We start from the raw sequence: 20,461 nt of genomic DNA, 5'->3' as shown, positions 1-20,461 counted from the left end.
AACCTAATTTAATACCCTTCATGGCTTGGGACTGAAGGCCTCAGTCTATCACTTGTGGGAGTCCCCTCTTAGGTGGGTTATCCCCTACAGGCCAGGCCAACCATCCCCCTTCACTATTCTCTGTTGTTTATTAAATGAATACTGGATAGCACCCCTCAAATCAGTTTGTGTACCCCACCATCAATAAATTAATGTTTGGCAGCCTCCCCACCAGTAAGTCATCTTTCCTGGGCCCTACATCTTTGCAGGGCTTTGTCATTGCTGCTGCTCCTGCTTCTCCACTAGTGTACGGAAGGCTCACAATTTCTCAGCTTCTTATTTTAAAACCTTGGCCTTCTGTGCTTCTCACTTCCTCTCTCCCCTACTCTTAAAGGAGCAGCGGCTCAAGACACTTGTCTCCTTCCTTCGTCCCATCCTTTATTTAAAGTATAGCATCTCAGGGCCATTCTAGCCTCTTTGAGAAGAAGTGCAATGTCTCAGGCCAGTCTGCTCCCATGCACCTGATTTCCCCTTTTCTAAATCAATTAGATCTTCTCTCCACCTTTTTTTTCCCCAGTAAGGCTCAAATTTGAACCTATATGATTATACTAGTATAACTTGCCACATAGACACTCTTATTCCCATATGAGAATATCCTCATGGGGGGAGGGGGTTTATACTAGTATAAATTATCACTATAACTCGTAAAACTTTCCCAGTAGACAGGCTCTTAGTAGTGCACAGGTTGCTTGTTTCCTTCCCTTACAGCCCGTTAAAGGACCAGTGGTTCTTGGGCCAGTGTTTCTGTCATCTCCCCTCACCTTTAGTGAAAGTAACAGTGTTGGCTCAGCCTTCTTGCCAAGGAAAAAATTCTATTTAAAAGAAAAAAGAATGAGAGACACAAAGCACCTAGGTGTAAGAGGAGGTGCACCTGGATGGCTAAGAAGAACCTTCTTTATGTTATGAGGAGAGCCGGGGTAGCAGGGCAGCAACTTTACCACCATCCTGGAGAAGAGGTTCTGGGCTTATTTTAAATGGATTTATTGGGGAGGGGAGCATAAACTGAGGTGGCTGTTTAGTATTTATTAAATGGGGCAGAAGAGAGTATAAATTAATTGGATTTTCAAGGCCTGTTTTTATTATAGATGTGTGTTTTATATAGCACATTTTAGATAAGGGAAAAAAATCAGGAGCTAAATATTGTTCCGCCTTCATTCGAGACGAACTATACACAACAAACTCACACAAATACATGTTATGGTTTCTTGTAAACACTTGTGGAGCTAAAACATATTTAGATGTACATTCAAAATATTGAAACCATGTTTTCCAATGAATGTGTATCAGTATGAATTTTGATTTGTCTTTTTCCAAGAGACATTGGCCTTATCCCTTGGGCTGGAAAAGGGAATCCTTTGGCAGTTCCCACTACATAAATTTGTGTGGGAAGCTATGCTCTGAAAGTAACTTGATTCCTGCTCTTGCCTGTGTAATGCTGCTACTGCTGCTTCTGGAAAGCTACCCTTGTGCAAAAGTGATCCTTCAGTAGGAGGGAGACTAGGGAGCCAGTGAGGGACTATGAGATGAGAAGCTAGAAAATCAGCATATCCGACTGCCTCTGTACGAAGGCCCTGGATATATGAAAAGGTACTTTTGTGTAGGAGGCAAGACACTTACATGAAACAGGTAATGACAAAGTAATGAGTTGTAGAAGACCTTGTAGGAGAAGGGGAATTAATACATATACACATGCGCAGCGTAGTGTAATTTTACCAACATTCTTTTAGTGAATGGAGAAGGACAAGCAATCCTCAGCAATCTACCAGCAGGATTCTGTTTTGCTTCAGAGAACATTATAATTATTATTCACATTGTCTCTGTTCTACCAAAACACTTACATGAAGCTGATAGTTACAGTGCCTTCAGAGATGACCACCAAGTGGTAGGAATCAAATGTAAGATTGATGAGCTCCCAGGATATGTTGCAGCTGAGTTTTTCTAACTCATATTTATCCTGCCATGTATGTATATTGGTTTTTAATTCTGTTCCTCTTTACAACAGCCTAGATGATTTGCTAAGATGTGGGGTGACCTTCGCTGCCAACATGGTGGTTGTGGACAAGGAAAGTACTATGAGTGCTGAGGAAGACTATATGGCAGATGCCAAGACTATTGTAAATGTACAAACTCTCTTTAGGTAAGTGATTTTGTAACTAACCCATACAGCTATGTTAAGCGTAAAATATTTTAGAATTACTTTTGTGGAAGGGGAGATGGAAGTGTGGCTTCTCAACCATTTCTCTTAACTTCATTTTTTTCTTAAACACCACTTTATATGATCAAGCAAAAGTTATTGCTGCTTCACAGTAATATACTCAGGTCTCTTGGGACATGGAAGGGTAAGACTCCAGCTCTCAGATATGACTCCTCACATTCCAAGATGGCAACTTGCTACTTCTCCAGAGGCTTTGGAAGGTAGCTAAGTAGTCTGTGGGAAGGGAAAGAAGGCCAGTCAGCCACCCCTGGAAGACTTGAGATAGAGGAAGGTCTCTGGACCTTTGCTTTAACAAACATCTTGTGATAAGGCCATAATCCTAAGCTCATTATAGAAAGTGGGTGCTGGGAGAGAAGGAGGAATACAAATTAGGTGAGTGAAGGATTGATGTACAGTAACTTGGACAGTTGTTCAGATTTTGAACTAAACTAGAATTTTGCCTCTTTTGAGAGGTAGCCACTCCTAGTTAAGGTCTGTGTTACATGTCACAAAGTTCCAGGGGACAGAGAGGGAAAATCTGAATCCAAATATTGAAGAAAAATAACAGGTTCTCTTTCACAATTGGAATTACGTAAACCACTCACTCATTGCTTGCAAACGATCCAGCAATAACTATGGGAAGGAACTAGAAGAAAAAGTGCATATGTGGTTATAAGAGTTATTTTTGTCTTTCTCTAGGTCTAATAATCAGAAGGGACTAACGTGTTCAAAGTAGTACTTTAAAGTGGTTCTCTTAACAAGTTTTAATTAACAATATACCATAGCTAAGTCCTATCTTGATAATTTTCATGTACTTTTCCATCTGTTCTGCTTCTGGTAGAAGGTCTATGGTCACGGCAAATTAACAGAAGTAGTTAGACATGTTCCCACTACAGCAGGCTCTCTTCCCTTTTGTCATAGTGTCATCTATACCATCAGGATTAACTGTAAGGAGAACACTTGCCAATATTTCCATTACTGATGATTAGGTCCCACTAATTGTTTTTCCTTGTAGAAGAACAAATGCCTCTTAGCTCATTTGGTAGATCCGTACAGTTCCCAGTAAAGCACTAAACCCTCTCTCTGAGCACGGATTTTTAGCAGCAGGGCCGACTGTTCAAAGGATGCAAAAAAAAAAAAAAAAAATCAGAACAAAACCTTGCTTGCTTTAGCCAGAAAAGACACTCACACAGCTCACAAAGAGGAGAAAAAAATCTCTCTTTAAAAAGTATTGCTCAAAGTCAGAAAAAGTGGAAGGAGGCTGAGAAGATGGTGCTCTAATGAAGAGCAAAATGGGTTTCAACTAAGGTTTGTTTTTATACCCACTTTTGCCTAAGAGCCTGGCTGGAATTCAATGGCATCTCTTTAAGATCCTGATTCAGCAAGGCAACTAAGTAGGCACTTAGTGTTAAGGATATGAATAGCCTATTGGCTACAGTAGTGCTACTCACATGCTCAAAGATGGGTATGTACTTAAGTGCCTTGTCAAATCATGGCCAAGAGCCCTAAAATGAGGAAATGATTAATTCAAAATGCATTTCTGCCAGTGTAGCACAGTTTAACTATTAGGCCTTCAGTCCTTCACCTTAATGAGAATTCAGTATCCCTTCAAATGAATTCCAAGGGATTTTGACACAGTAGAGATTGTAGGATCGGGCCCTTCATTTTGACAAGTCCATAGAGTGCTGAAATTTCATCTGTAAATATTGTAGAAGCTGCACTCAATCTCATGATGAAACAAAACATTTCAAGTGAGAAATTGTATGAAACTGGCAGTGAAATAAGGAAATGGGGCAGGGGGGATTTCATTCTCCAATAGTCTTAGTTTTGTGACAGATTTTTTCTTTTGAAATTTCAGCCAAAATAGTTGAGACCATTTCTATGAATGAGGCTAGGGAAAAATAAGTTTGTTTGTTTGTTTTTAATGAGCAAAAAAAAAAAAAAAAAAAAAAAAAGAGAGACTTTTTTGAACAAGTCTAGCACTCCCTTCTTTGGAACAGGGACTTCAAATGTGGGTGGGAGTAGCCTTTGTGGGAGGGGATGGCCTTTTGCCACCACATGAAAACCCTTCAAAATCCAAGTTATAAGCCCTTGAAAAAATAAAGGTTGCACATGCTCAAAGACTTCTTACATTTTAGTAGCTATATTCACAGAGATTCAGTTTGCATAGAGCCTATTCCAGCCCAGGGATGAGCAGAACTTCCCCTGCAATTGCAGATCTGAGCTGTTTTGGGCCATGCCAAGTCTGGACCTAGGCATCTGTGAAATGCCTTGTTCAAGTAACTCCCACCTGCACTGATCACAAACATTCTTCCAACATGCAAGTCACACCCTCTGTGTATGTGTGTAACTGCAGCCCGCCAGCCACACCTGGGTTACACTATGGCTATCACCAGCCATGGCTATATGTTAGGGTGACCCCAGCACACCCTGACTCTTAGATTTCCCTCCAGAAATATATGTCCTATACTTCTGAGACTTCTGAATAATACAAATTATGTCAGGTCCATTATTTCTTTAGATAAATAATATCCACGGAACTTGCCACCTCCCCAATGGAGTTTCCAGATACTTTAGTTTAGACAAACTGGGTTGGACAAAACAATAAAACAAGTTTAGAAACGACAAAGGATAGATTTTAAGTGAGCACAAATACAGAGGCATAAGAGTCAGAAGTGGTTGCAAGACAATTAAAATTAAAATACAAGTGGTGCCTAACTTAAACCACATTAAATTAAAAGCAAAAGTTCTCAGCACGTGCTTTAAGCAGTCTTACTGACCCAACTGCTTATGCCAGGATCTCTTCTCCTAGAATCCAACTAATTCTTGCTGTGTCACTCCAGGACAGAAGGAGGAGATTGGGACAAGGAACTATGGTAGGGTGAGCCTAGGGCTGGAAGCTGGCAGAGGGAAAAGAGATGGAACCTGGGACTAGGAGCCGGGGGCGGCAGGGGAGAAACAGGCCAGAAGAGTCTATGGCCAGTAAAGGACTCTCCCCTCCAAACCCTGGAATAGAACCCAAGATTCCAAAGTTTCACCGTTCCCCTGGTTTCAGTGAATATCTGTGAAATCCACTGGCAAAGTGTCCCATCCCTATTTAGGGCTGGTCCACATAGAGAATGGCAACCTACTACTGCTAGAATTTCGTCTGTTAGCTCAAGTGCCAGAGATGAGGGTGGTGGATACACTGATGTCAACACATGATCGAATTTCATTTTTTTTTAAAGCAAACAAACAACAACCCTAGAAAATTACACAAAAAATGTTCAGAGAACATTAAGGTTTCAAAGTCAAGTACCCCAAAGTTAGGAAAAGCCATAATTAAGTTTGGCTTTGCAGATATGTACAATTGTTCTATGTCTGTTAACAACTTGCACCATGTTTTCACTAGATGGCAGCATAAGCTCATATCTGAAGCATAACTATTATTATAAAAATATATCATTACAGGGGTGAGAGGAGTGAGATTTTGTTTGTGTTTTTGACCAAGTTACAAAAGAAAACTAGGTCTTAAAATGAAATATTTACCCATAACTAGATTTTCAGAAAGCTTTCATAATCTCATCAGTAGTATTTTATAAAACAAATGGCAGAGGAATGGAAGAGACTAGTTTCCACCCTGTGCACCAACATTAAAGGAGAAAAGATGTAAAAAGATGTATCAAATATTGATGAGGTATTAATATGTAGAAATAATTTGTTACTAGTGAAAATGCACAGCATTTAGATCAGAGGTTTACATTCTTCATAGAATTTTGTAATGAGTTTCATAGGGCTAAATATTGGGGCAATTACTTTCACAGTTTTATTAATGATTTTAGACCAAGCTAGAGTGCATATGGTAAGGTCATTACATATGCAGATGATAGCAAATTTAGAGTCATAATTATGGGTGGAGGTGGTGGATGAAGATTGCCTAATCTAGATTATTCTATCAAATAGCTGAGAATTTTAGTGTTTGAACACGCTATTCAATACATGTTAGCACAAAGTGATATTCTTTAGCAGAAATAATGCCCAAATAAATTATATTTTGAAAAATTTTCTGTGAGTTAATATGATGGGGGAAAAGGGTTCCATGTATAAATAATCTGAGCAGGATGTGAGAGGGAGAGCAATTCAGGTTGGATTCTAGTAAACATGATTCTACATTTGAGATTTGCTTTGTAATAAAAAAGCAGCAAATTGTTACCTGAGTTTTTCATGGCAACACTATAAAACAATTTTTAAGCACTGAAGTATTTTGTTAAAATATGTAGTTCATGACTACAATGGTCTTTGCATCTTTGATTCAATAGTACCTTTAAAAATTGAGTAAAGTGAATATACAGCAGAAACTAAGTCACATTGAATGGGATCATTCAAAAATTTAGAGACCATTCTCTAAATGGAATCATTTAGACCTTTGACCTCAGTAAGGTAAAATAATACTGTTGAGCCTAGGTTGTTGATTCTTATGAAAGTTTTCTGACATTGCTCAGTGTTTTACATTGATTAATAATCTTGCTCAGTTTAAAGTTGTCTTTCTCCTCAGACGATGAATGTGCTGTTTATAGCATATTTGTTTATTTGTTGAAATCGAAAAATTGCACCATGACAATTAAAACTCTGGCATGCCACCACTTTGATTCAATTAAAGCTCAAAAGGGAGTAAGAAAGTGTGTATCAGTCTCACATGAATCTTTAATAATTTGAATGCAAAAGAACAAACTTAGCTTAGTTTTTAAGTATAAATAAATGTATTGGGCAATGTATAGGTGCTGGCTGGCCAAAAGGCCATTTCTCCCCATTTCATCCTAACAGTTGAAGTCATCTAATGATTCCTCACTGATATGTTAGTCTTGGGGTGAAATGCAGAGCCTCCTCAGTGGATGCTTTTTTACTCTAGAATGGGCTTCCCTTATTCATTTGGCAAGCCTAACTGACCCCAAGCATATATTTTAAGGCCCATCTGGACAGGAGACACTTGATATGGATTTAATCAGACCACAACTTCATTATTAGATGTCTGGCACTACCCGGGAGATAAGAGTGTACAGTGCCGGTAACCCCATGTATATTCCGTAATTACCCAGGGGGTTTCCACCAGCTCCCCCTCTTTTTCCATCCAGGTCCTTCCAGAAAATCCATTGCCCCCAGGACTTTGTAGGAGGGGTTAGGTGGGCTATAAGAAAGGGGTTGGCTCCCTGCTGTTCCAACCATAGGAGCCCCGAACCCCACACTGTTCTGTTCCTTTAACCAGCACCTCCTTTTTAAGTCCTTTACCAGGCCATTTATCTGGTCACTAGATGCCTTCCCTATGGAGTACCTGCACTGAACATCCGCCACAAGGAGGCACCAGCAATTAGCTTGGCTGCCTCCCCTCCCCCAAACCCAGTGACATTTCCAGACATCTTCCAAGAGCCTTTTGTATAGCAGCCCAAAACATGTCTCCCACAAATTTGGTCAGTGAACCCCCCTTCTCTCAAATGAACTCGGTTTCCCCTTGCATTGTGCAAGGATAGTCGAGGACTCCCGCAAGCTGAGTTGCCAATGCCATGTACCATAACACCTTCCCCATCCTGATGGGCCATATAAGTGACCAGCATCCCAGATCCTCATATGCCACGGCTCCATAGCACCAGCAGCATCTACCTGAGTTCATTGCTAGCTCCTGGTGCAAGCCCATGCACTTTGTTGAACTGAAAACGAGACAGGGAATCCACTATGCCATCATCCAAATGCAGGCACGTGCTTGGAAGGAAAATATGTTAAGGCTTAAACATTGTGGCACAAATTCCCTCACTAACTTCATAATCCTACGTGAGGTGGAAGTTTGGTGATTAATAACATGGAGAAAGGGGTTTCCAATGCCAGGGTTTACACCTTTAAAGCCTTCCGTCCCTTACATTCTCCAGGGGGTGAGTCAGTTCTGCAAAGCTGACCACCTTTTTGCAGCAGTTGGACCTTGTTTCTTCCCCACTGTCATAAAGCACTACTGACTTCCTCTAGCAAGCCTGGACAACACCCTTCTCCCTTTAGGTGCAGTGCGGTCATTTACTCAGTTTTCTGTTGAGGAGGTGTTGGGGCAGGATTTAGAGTTAGAGGGTTATTTTTTGTTCTATTTTGAGACCATATTAGCTGGCATTGTGTCTGCTTAGCTGTATTAATTTACAGTATATGGTTTTTAAAACAGTGTAAGTGTGCCCACTAATAGCAATGGACACCTTACAAATTCTATTCTATATAGGCATTTATAGAATATGCTCATGACTGTAGTATCCTAGTGCCTTAGAATAGCGCATTAAGCAACATGACTACATCCTCACTGTGTTCGTTCTCATCTCATCCCCAGACAAAAAGCATATGCAGTTGAGTGTCTTGTTTTGATAGGCTTTGAGAACATTTTAAAATTAAATATACCTGTTGCTATGTGTATGTTAGAGAGGCAAGGTCAAAAAAATATATGCCTTGCATATGAAGTGGAAAGTGGTGATGTTTCCTTAGTTCTGAGAGAACTCATTCCACAGTTTTAGCCCATCCCCGGAGAAAGTTCTCTCTCCCATACAGATGGACTTTACTATTATTGTTCCGAGTAGTGAAGTTGTTGACCGCTGTCTTCATCCTGGATGGTCTTTTAGGTATCCTAGACCTAGGCCATGGAGATCTTTGAAGATAAGGACAGAGACCTTGAACTTAATTGGAAATTCTGTGGGAAGCCAGTGTAGAGAGCAGAGGACATGTGTCATGTGCTCATGGTAGCCTGTGCTGCTGAGATGTCCTGCAGTGTTTTGTACCAGTTGGATTTTTCTAAGTGCTGAAGGCGTCTTGCCCAGGTGTATCACATTGCTGTGATCCAGACAAGAGGCAACGAATGCATGAATAAATGCACCAGGTCTTTGTCTACTAGGGTGGGGAAGAGTCTCTTAGCCAAGCAGAGATGATAGAAAGCATTACACATGGCTGTTGCTATGTGATTTAAGGGCCTGACTGTGATTTAACAATCTTTCTGGAGTCAGAGGCAGTAATTATGACTGTGTTACATCTCTCCCCTTGAGTCCTCCTCTTAGTCCAGAGGAAAAGGGGTCTGCTACTAATGTAACTCGTTAGCAGATTATTTCTGCTTCCACATCACCTCAGCTCTGGCTGTCCCTGCCCACTCCTCACTCACTGGTATGGGATGAGCAATAGTGGCTCCCTGGAGACTGTTTTCATTCTTATGATGTGATCCACAATTTAGGTTGCCTGTGCATGGACTTAATGAGGTGCCTTATGCTCCTTTACTCCCCAGCGCAGGCATTTAGAGCCACAGACAATCTTAACTGAACATTAATCAGATTAATAGTTGCACGGTACTTTCCCTATAATTCCACTAGAGGGCAGACGTAATTTATACACAGATTTACAGTCCAAAGAATAGTTTTTAAATTGACTCACTAGGAACAGTCATTTTGCATAACCTGATGATGGTCTAAATCCAGCTCTTCCAGGGACCCAATAACTTGCTTTCACATTCAGTTATGTATATCCAGTCATTAAATCAGGTGTTAATCCTCCCTTTACAGTTGACTTTACGTATTATATTGCTAATATTCACATTTAAATACCTGCCTGATATAAGAAGCTAATACAAGAAAATCCTCTACCAGCAAATCCTTTGATAATTATGCATTGCATGGTCCAGAATTAATGTAGGAATAAGGAACCAGGGTTTAAAGAGGATATTTTTTTTAAAGGAAAGAATCTCTCCGGTTGCCTTGATTTGTACAACTTTAGGATTGCATCAACAAATTGGTTTTAATATATTTCTACACAACCTAACACACAAGTTTAGAGGTTAATTCTGAGGATTGTGGGTGTGATTTATTTAGCAAATGCTAGCATTTAGTTAGCAATCTATTCCACCATTGTGTAATGCAGGCAGACACTGTTTGGTAACACTGCACAGCTCAAAACTTGTATGTCGGTCTGTGAACCAGAAAACCAGGGAGCTACAGAGTCAATGTATGCTCATCATCCTGAATAAAACATCCCTTGTGTGTTTTCTATACCCAATCACTGTCCCTTCTCAACCACAGAACAAAGTACAATGTAGACAACTTGTCATTGCCCAGCAAATTTTAGATTTTTCTCAAATCTGACCACCCCATTTTGCTTTAAATGATCACCACACTCAGTCAGATATTCACATGACAAACCTTGAAGCTGGTAGACCCATAAAATGTAGACAAACTTTAAGACAACATGCTGAAAAAAATCCTTAAACAAATATGCACAATTGAATTTAAATGTTTGATTATTTTATTGTAAAAATATGTCAAATTCACACAAAATTTCACAAATAACTTGGTTTCCATCTATTTGTATATTCCCATTCCCATTTTAAAATGAGCGTTTGTAACAGTCACATTTAAAAAGCTGAGAGAGATTAGTGATTCCAGTGATGTTTCCCATTTCAAGAATACAAAATACTTTGCAAACTAAAAATGGAAGAAAATGTTAAAGGTTGACCATTTATATCCATAAGCCTACTTCATTTCTGTAGGAAAGACTTCACTCTTGTAGGGTACACCAGCTTTTTAGCCAAAGTTTGGCAGTCCTTAGTCAGGCAAAGCTCCCATTGGACTCAGTTGAACTTTGGTTTAGAGAATGTTCAAGAAAATCTAAGAGCAGCGATGTGAATGTAGTTCATGTTTGAGGCTGAACACCCTACAATCCCGAAAGCTGACCCAGTTAGACAAAGGCAAATATGGCCCTATGTACATAAACTAAACACTTTGTCAGGGAACCCGTCAAGTGCAGGAGAGGTAAGTGTCCAACAGAACATCCCCAATGACCACATAATAGGAAAGAGACAAGACAATAGCAGACTAAATCAATTGATAATGGGCCCAGATGTATATTTCTGAGATCAAAGAGTAGCAGTTCAAATATTTCAGGAATAGTGGAAGTTGATCTATTGACAGCACCACTGATCAAACCCTGAATTACTATTATTTGAATGAAGGAGAAGAGAATGTTGTGATGAGCATTTTCTCCTAGATCTGAAATGGGAAGATCACCTATGTCTTCCTACTGATACTTGTGGAACCCAAGTTCTGGCTGAGAACTGAAGAGATAAGGGTTCCATGATCCTAACAAACACCCTGGCTGAAACAAACATGGTTCTTAACTTTTTAGCTATGACACTGGGTGATCACATCACTTTAAGAGTCTGGACTCATTTGGCAACATAGAACTAGAGCACCCCTTTACATCCCAAGATCTAGTTCTTCCTATTGACATGGTGCTTGAGGTTGGAAATTGAGAGATGTTTCTCAATATGTATCAAGTTCTTACCTACCGGGAACGAACAACAAAAAGACATACAGTTGCAAGTAGAAAAGTTTTTGTGGCCTGTTGTGAAAAGTCACACATGGATCCTATTGCGTGTCCCACATAAAAACTGTTTGATCATTATCCTTTCCAGATCCTGAATTCAGACAATTTCCCTTACCCAGTCCATTTAGCACCCTTTCATAAACATGTTGAAGAAAGACCAGTTACTCTGTAGCCCTATCAGCAGGTTCACAAAGGGATAGATGCATTTTAATCCCTCCCCACTGAAGTGTCCTGCATTATGGGATCTTTAATATAGTCCTAACTGAGTTGTTGATTATTCTGTTCACTTGTATTGAACCCATTCAGAGCTTGTGAACTCAGGTTTCTCATTTAGGAGGTAGTTTACTTGGTGGTTGTGACTTCAAAGAGACAAAGCTTCCAGCCCCAATGACAAATCTATTTTATACTATTTTTGAAGAGTTTTAGTGGTTGCTATAGACTTGCACATCTTTCCTTCCAAAAAGTGGTGACTGAGGTCCACGCCATGATGTTTATGCTAGCATTATTCTTAAAATCTCCAAAGATTGCACTACTGCTAGCCCAGTTCTCATACAGACAGGCTGCATCCACTAATATTTTTACCACAAGGTTGTCTAATATTTCGTAGAAAAGGTCTGTGATGATGGGATGGTAGCAACTGGTCTACACTAGTGCTCCCAACACACCTAGCATTAGCAGAGGTACTACACTGGTATTGCAACAATAGAGGGCATTAAGAAACATTTATTTAGACAAAATCTTAGTCATTGATCTTGCTGAATGTTTAGCCTTTCCTTGCATTCCCATTCCAGTGAATCCCTTCTCCACAAACCTGACATGAAAAGGCCCCTAGGATACACTGTGCTGAAGCATTCAGAAAATGTATCCAGGTTTTTATTTCATTTGACAGTAACTCATTAGTTCAGCTGGTTTCAAGAGAACCATGTCTAAAATGGCTGCCTGATTGCATCTATCGCTGTTACAGCCTGGCAACACTCAAACTTGAAATTCATGTCAAGGTCCATTCTGAGAGAGGCAGATTTGCTACAACAGCTAGTTTCCAATCTGTGCAGTACAGGAGACTTGTAAAGCAGCCATAATATCTTCGCTGTACACATTTGACAAACACACACTATTGTTCAGATTCAGCCTCCAGAGAGGAGCCCACCTATTAATGTTACAGACTTATTTCTGAGCTACAGAGGCTTAGACCATCCAACCCTCAATATATGATTTGTTATGCACTAGACAACCTCCTTCCAGGGCTGAATATTCTGTGACTTTCTAAACACTTTCCTCTGTAACTGGATATTGTATTGGAGTATTTTCACCTCCTCCTTGCAAAGAACTGATAATTGGAGCAACAGGGTTAAGTACTTCAGCAAGGGTAGCATGAGATGGACCTAAAACGGTCAAGTACCTTACAGCTTTAGAGCTATAGGAGCACATTAAATCTCACCAGAGGACCTAAAAATAATCCATTCAGATTTAAATGTTCAGATAACCATAAAGTTATCCTGTATTTATAAACAATCCATAGAATGTATAGCTCAATTCATACAGGAAAACAGATAGAATTTTAATCAATCCACATGTTCCTTATTCCATGTGACAATGGTTAAAAAGAAACCCCACAGGAGTTGCTTTCTACCAAAACTGAACAAGAAAGTTAGCATAAGGAAAACAGTAATATTCCTCACGTTTTTCACGTCCTGATTCATCACAGAGCTAACTCCCACTCGAAAGACTGCTTGACTTCCTGAAGTTAAAGAGTATACATATCCCAACACCTCATTCTCTGGATTTAAGAATGGGAACCCAAATGCATTTGTTATTTTCATCATAAATACTTACAGTATGCTGTATATCCTGTAACATCACAGTGAACAACTTCTCAGTTATTAACTCCTTTTCAACAGGAAAGCAAAACTACTTAATGTATGGGAGTATAAATTCCAAATATTTTATTTTGTGCAGAAGTGAAATAAAATGGTAAAATAAAGAATCCAGGGGGAAAATACATGCTTATATCACTAGAAGAGTTTTTTTCCACCTTGTCTATTAAATGGCCAGGTTCAGCTTTGCATTCCTTAGATTATATTAATCTTAATCTTGTTTTTGTTAATTACAACAGCTGTTTTTGCTCACCAGGCAACTGTTAACCAAAAGGACTTCATGACTGAGTCAACTTGGGAGAAACAACATTTAATACTAATGAATCACTGGCATTAAGGGGTAGGGGAAGTGAAACAGCCATTGCCATTTGGAATTGGCTGAATTTGAGGGCAATTAAGACAGACAAATATGCACACTTCAGATGACTATAATAGTGGTGCAATATATTGGTGATTTTTTTAAAAAAAAGAACATTTGAGGAGAATTACTTCAGGTGTATTTATCCAAGTAATTTTTCCCTTGATGACAGACTGCTTTATTTTGAAGTCTGAGTTTGTTTGGGAACACATGAATATTTGGGAAAGATCAGAGGAGAAATGAGAAATCAGGGTTTGAGCAACTGCAAAGGAGTGCTGAATTGGTCATTGCCCAGCAATAAAAATAATTAGTTAATAACAAGAGAGTTTATGGTCCTGACAACATATCCCTTTGCAAATTTCCAGCCCACCTCAGAAGTTTCTTTTTTGGTTAGTCATGTTTGCATCCTCACTCATTTCAAGCCTTGTAAATAAGAACATGGAACATAGAAACATATGACTTTAAACATGAACAGTGGATAACATGGAAATAAAAGCCATTTTCAAAAGTGACGAGTGATTTTGAGTGCCTCCATTTGGGACACCTAAAAAAAGTCCGAGTACCTGACCTCGGGAGGGGAGGGGGGGAGGAATCAGGCCTTCAGGATCTCAACTTGGGCATCCAAAAAAATGGAGGCACTCAAAATCATGAGTCATTTCCAAAAATCTTGATCTTATGCAATGTATACACAGAGTGTCCCATTTAGTCTAGTTTATGAAGTTTTACAAAATGACATCACATAGAATCATAGAATATCAGGGTTGGAAGGGACCAATTCAGATTGAACATTTTGCCTTCACAACTGGCAGACTTAGATGAAAATAGGTTACATCTGATGTTTGGGGCCTTGTTTTTGTTTGTTTGTTTGTTTGTTTGTTTAAAGATTTCTTGGACTGATAATGGAGAAAAGTACCTAATGCAGTATTTAGATTTTACATGTATTTACTTTACATGTATTTCCTGAACCATGTCTTTTCTTTGCAAGGTTAATTTTCATGTCATTTTTCTATTGTGCACTACTTGCATAATATCTTTGCATAACAAATAGCTCACCATTCCACAAGAACAGGACATTTAGAAACAGAAGTTGCCTCCATTGAGACACAGAAGGACTAAATGATACAAAGAAAGGAATAGTAATAATTGCTCTTAAAATGCATCCTGAAATTTAAAAAAAATGCTGTATTCAAGAGCCACCCTCAACGTCTGTCTCATAGGCTTAAGCATTACCTAAATCTATAGGCCAGCCCACGATAATGACGATTTTCACCACTGTAGACTTTGTGTCAACTTCAACAATGAAATTTCCTCTCTAAAAAAAAAAATCATAATTACCCGAAAAGACCAATTTTTCATTTACATTTTTGTTCCTATACTCTATGTTCCTTGTAAAATATCACTGGATACTGATGAAATAAAGCATCATTCCTCACCTATTTTATGGGACCCCTCAACAACTAGAGTGCAGTAGAGCATCTGGTGGCTTTGAGAGGTAGATTAATCTCTCAGACACTGATATTTCTTTTCATATAATACGACAATCCAGAGAGTATGCCTGCTTGTCCTAGAATGTGCACTGTAGCATGCAGTCAGACATGATGGGAGCAGTTTTATGGCATCAAAAGGCTAGAATTAAGAATACTAGCATCAATAGACTCTTTGAACATTATTCTTGCTTTATCTTATGAAACCAGTCAGTTGCTAAGTAGCAGTTGAATGATTTTCAAAGTAGCTCTCTTTGACTTCAGTGGGTGTTGTGGGTGTTCAGCAACGCTATAAGAATCAGGCCAGAAGCCTATAAAAAGCTGCTTATTTGTTGGTTGGGTTTGGGAAAACCCAAACCAGTACGGTTCATATCTGGCTCCCAGTTTACCTGAGTTCCTAGGGGATGGTGATAGTGGGTTTGAAAGCTGTTACAGTTCCCTATTACTAGATGGAAAAAAGGAAACCACCACCAATTCATCTTGTAAAAGTATAGTCTACTTTAAATTCTATTTAAAATAATTTCAAAGCTCTACTAAATAAGAATGATCTATACTGCAAACAGGATTTTTAAAAGTTCTACTTTTCAAAAAGAGCTTGGGAGTTCTAGCCTATGTCTAACTCCTTTAATCTCCTTTGTTAAATCCCATCCTGGATGCCTTAGTGCAAGTCCAGGCACAGCTGCAGGTACATCCCTGGATGTGTTCTGAAATTTCAGCTATATATGTATTGACATTCACTGGAATTAGACACCTAACCACATCTACAAATACACGATGAAGAGGAAAGATGGTTTTGTGGTCAAGGCAATGGACAAACATGAGAACTGCATTCTATTCTCAGCATTACAACAGGCTCCTTGTGTTACTTAACTTGGAGAAGTCACTTTTGTTCCCATTTTCCAGTTCATTAACTGAAAACTGAGAATAATAATATTCCCTTCTTCCAACTCTTGGGAGGTCTTGTATTTACACTGTCATCTCGTTGAGGCCTGGGCTCTTTCTATGTGATTGTGCAGCACCTAGCACAGTACAGCCCTCTTCTCAGTTGGGGCCTCAAGGTGCTAATCTATTACAAACAACAAGAAGGCAGCCCTATAACCCCTGACCACTAGAAGTTCAGTTCTCCCAGGTTAATGCAGTTTACAATCAGTTTCTATCTATATGTTAAACACTTCTACATTAAGTACTAAAAATGGGCCAAAAAGTCTTGAATGAGACAGAACGGAACACTTCAATTTTCTCATATCTCAGCCACATTTTCTATTTAGTAGAAACCGGATAGTGTTAGTATTTTGGAGACCATTGAAAACTGCACTTTGAAATTGAGAGAAACTGTGCCCCTTGCCCTCCCCACCTCTGGCACTTGGCTTTAGAGTATATCCAGAAATTTCCCAGGTAGACAGCTTCTACTGATAATACATATGTAGCAAGGTGCTTAGAAGCACCTATGGGATACATCCAACACAGGATTAAGCTATCAGGTGCTTTTTTTTTCTTTTTAAAAGCATGTGTTCAGGCTAGTGGTCATGTGATATACTTCTCCAGTGAGCAGGACACACAAGTGAATGACAAACACAGGAATGATTTTAAGCAGCCCACTGCAACTTAATATAAAGTTCAACATTGGAGCGAAGCTCTATCCACCCATCTCCCCATACCAGGCATTTAGGTGGATCAAGTATGGGGTTTACAGGACACATCATATAGCCCATAACTTAAGGTAGGCTCTCCACTGCTTTCCCCTAGCATTCATCTTGCTCTGCTAAATCTTCTGTCCCCTCCTCAGTGTGGAAGGTGAGAATGTACCAAGAGGGACCCCAGTCTGAAGGGACTTCAGGTGGGCTGTTTCCTTATAAGTTTGAGATCCACCAGCCAAATCCCAAATGTCTCTTATTTTCTGGTTGTGACAAACTAACTTAATGCAATTCCTAAGTTCTATGTCCATTTAACCTGTGTCTCCATGATTCTATGAGGAAGGCAAAAAACCCACTAGATCACAGTCAATTTGGCCCCAATAGGGAAAAACAAAATCCATGCTGATCCCTTAAATAGGCAAGCAGGTAAACTCACAGCAACCTAAACACAGCTTCTTTACTCCATAACTATGGGGAGGCAGGATTCAGCTAGTAATGGGACAAGAGGCTTGAGAAACACTAGGCCAGGGTTTAAATAAATTATTGTAGTCTCCTTGGCTGGCCAATGGGCAGCAGAGCACTTGAAGGAGGGGGCCTAGCCCTCTATACTCTTTTTCCTTTATCCTAGAGCTGCCCGGCACTTTGCAGCTCCAATCCAGCATCCGATCCATTAACTCAATGGATAGCAATGTACATGCCTTTTAGATATGTGTATATATCTCAAGTCCAACTCTGTGGGCACATCTGATTTACTCAGCAATTTTAGTCACTGCTTTCTGAGCAAGTGTTAATTTCAGCTTTACATTAATAAGTACATTGAGAGTTTGTATGGTCTGCAGACATTTACACAACAACTAAGTAGAGAAATCATGGATGAATAATTGAGTATAACCCTATTTTTAATTTACTGTAGTTTACATACAAGGATGACTTCCAATGAAGGTGTTGTCATCTTTAAATGTTTCCTGGCTTTCCTCTCTTTTCATATAGACTTGTGTCATAGTAGAGATTACGTGTCAGCTGAAATGCTCTAGCAATTGCAGTAAATGTTTATTTTGTTAATATTTGTAAGTTCCACTTTTGAAAATACATTTGCTTCCCCCGAGTCAATGGAGAATCTTTTGTGCAGCATTCCTTGCTATTAGTTATGAATATTCTTGTGTCAAAAGCCAGAATTATCTTGCACTTAATTATAAATATGGAGGTACAGATAAGTTTTGCATTATGCTGTACTTTAACAATGAATTATGATCATTGGAGGTGTAACTGTAACATTTCTTTAAAACATAGGTTATTTTCAAGTCTAAGCATAATCACAGAACTAACTCACCCAGCCAATATGAGATTCATGCAGTTCAGAGCCAAAGACTGCTACTCTCTTGCGCTATCAAAGCTGGAAAAGGTAAGGATACCTGCTTTTTATAACTGGGTTAAAGATTACATCAACTTGTCTTATCCCTTATTGGTTTTGTGGTAGGCTAGTCAGAACAGATCAAAACAGCCTTGTAGTTGTAGGCATACCAGAAAACCTTTTTCTAAAGTCTACCTGAACTTTAATCTTAAATTTGCTTTCTATCTAGTTTCATTAACTTTACAAAACCTAATTTTAGAAGTATTTGATTTATAGGCTGACACTGATATTGTTCGAGGAAACATTAATTGTACCTGTTTAAAAAATACCATCCAGTATTCTAAGAGATTATTAGACAAGTAATGTGGAAAACATTTAAAGTGACTTGAAACACTTGAAATATATACACTTGCTTTAATATGCATACATGTACTCGAATAACGATAATAAAATATATAGTGCTCCAAGTCAATTTAGTGAGACTATAATTCCATATTCTGTTGACCCCGGGGTTCTCAAACTTGATTATACCGTGACCCCCTTCTGACAACAAATATTACTACATGACCCCCAGAGGGGGGACTAAAGTCTAAGACCACCCAAGGCCCATCGCCCCAGGTGAGGGAGCCAAAGACAAATTCCAAGGGCTTCAGCCCCTGGCAGGGAGTCTGTATCTTGAAGCCCTCTGGCTTTGGCCCTGGGCAGTGGGGCTTGGCTTCAGCTTCGGCCTCATCCCCAAGCCCAGCAAGGCTAATGCCAGCCCTGGCAACCCCATTAAAATAGAGTCGCAACCCACTTTGGGGTCCTGACGCACACTTTGAGAACTGCTGTGATAATCAATTGCAAAATCTTGGTATCTGTATTTTGCGTTTGCTTTATTTTTTTTGTAAAAGTTACCCTTTTCTCAGGACCAGTCTCCCAGGGGAAAAATATAAAAAAGCTAAAATATTTATCTTCAGTTTTGTTTAGGGCTTGTATCTGGTGAACATGGGGAAGAGGGAGGTTTAGACAGAGAAATTCTGGGTTGCTCAGAACAGCATTTGATCAATGGCTAGGCCAACTCTCTACTGAGTCCTGTAGAAAGTATTTTGTGCAGCAAGTATTCAGTGGAGCTGAGCAAATAATTCATACTGACTGATTTATTTGGCTAATTTAGCTTCTTTGTGTTCAGTTGTCTGTGATCAGTTTGTAATTCTCAAATTTGCTATTTAAGAAGATTCACAAAATAATTTCTGTAAATAATTCTTATCTGTAGATTTCTGAGAAATGTTATCATCTTTTGTATTGTGATAGCACCTAAGAGCCTCAGTAATGGACCAGGACCCTATTGTACCAAGTGCTGTCCCCACCCGAAAGAGCTTAATATTTTATATTCTAGTCATGCTGTGATAGTTCTGATTGGACAGGTCACCTGGTATTTCTATTCTGTGATCATACAGCAAAAATCATGGAATTAAACTTCTGGTTGTATGAATTTGCATTTATGAGTTCAAAATTCATTTTCTTTAAATATTTGCAATATTCACTTAAATTTTGCTGCTTCCTTCAACACTAGGGTTACCATTCGTCCGGATTTACCCGGACATGTCCTCCTTTTGTGTGCTAAAAATAGCGTCCGGGGGGAATTTGTAAAGCACTCACAATGTCCGGGATTTCCCCCTCCCCCGGCAGAGCGAGCGGCTGGGAGGGCTGCAGGAAAGTCCCGGGCTGGACTCCGGAGCAGCTTCCTCCTCCCACCCCCCCCTCCCTGCATTCTGAGCCGGCCGGCAGCTCCTCCTCCTGCAGCCCGCTCCGGCAGCCCTGTGCAGGGCCAGGGACCGGGTTTTGTGTTGTGCAGGGGAGCTCAGCCATGTGTCCGGCTGGCACAGAGCCCAACACCCTGTTCTGAGCAGCATGGTAAGGGGGGGCAGGAGAAGGGACAGGGAGGTTCTGGAGGGGGCAGTCAAGAAACAGGGGGGGGCTTTTGGAGGGGAGTGGAGAAAGTTTTGGGCAGTCAGGGTACAGGTAGGGGGTAGGGTCCTGGGGGGCAGTTGGGGGGGGTCTTAGGAGGGGGCAGTTAGGGGACAAGGAACAGGGAGTCTTAGGTAGGGGGTGGGGTTCTGGAGGGCAGTTAGGAGCAGGGGTCCCAGGAGGGGGCAGTCAGGGGACAAGGAGCGGGGGGTAGGGG

At 40.0% G+C, this 20,461-nt stretch overlaps 1 protein-coding gene across 6 annotated transcripts in view; it reads left to right on the top strand.

Annotated features, from left to right (window-relative positions):
• Positions 1-20,461, top strand: part of KCNT2 (potassium sodium-activated channel subfamily T member 2) — a 287,270-nt gene that overhangs the window by 219,719 nt on the left and 47,090 nt on the right. For all 6 annotated transcript variants that reach the window (XM_034779504.1, XM_034779503.1, XM_034779501.1 and 3 more), the window contains 2 exons: positions 2,042-2,176; positions 18,234-18,345. In XM_034779504.1, coding sequence (XP_034635395.1) covers positions 2,042-2,176; positions 18,234-18,345 — 247 coding nt within the window. The remainder of the gene's footprint in view (positions 1-2,041; positions 2,177-18,233; positions 18,346-20,461) is intronic.

The sequence above is a fragment of the Trachemys scripta genome, chromosome 8 (assembly GCF_013100865.1).
Source record: "Trachemys scripta elegans isolate TJP31775 chromosome 8, CAS_Tse_1.0, whole genome shotgun sequence".
NCBI classification, from domain to species: Eukaryota; Metazoa; Chordata; order Testudines; family Emydidae; genus Trachemys; species Trachemys scripta.
Note: the sequence above shows the minus strand (reverse complement) of the source record. Positions and strands in the feature narration are given on the sequence as shown.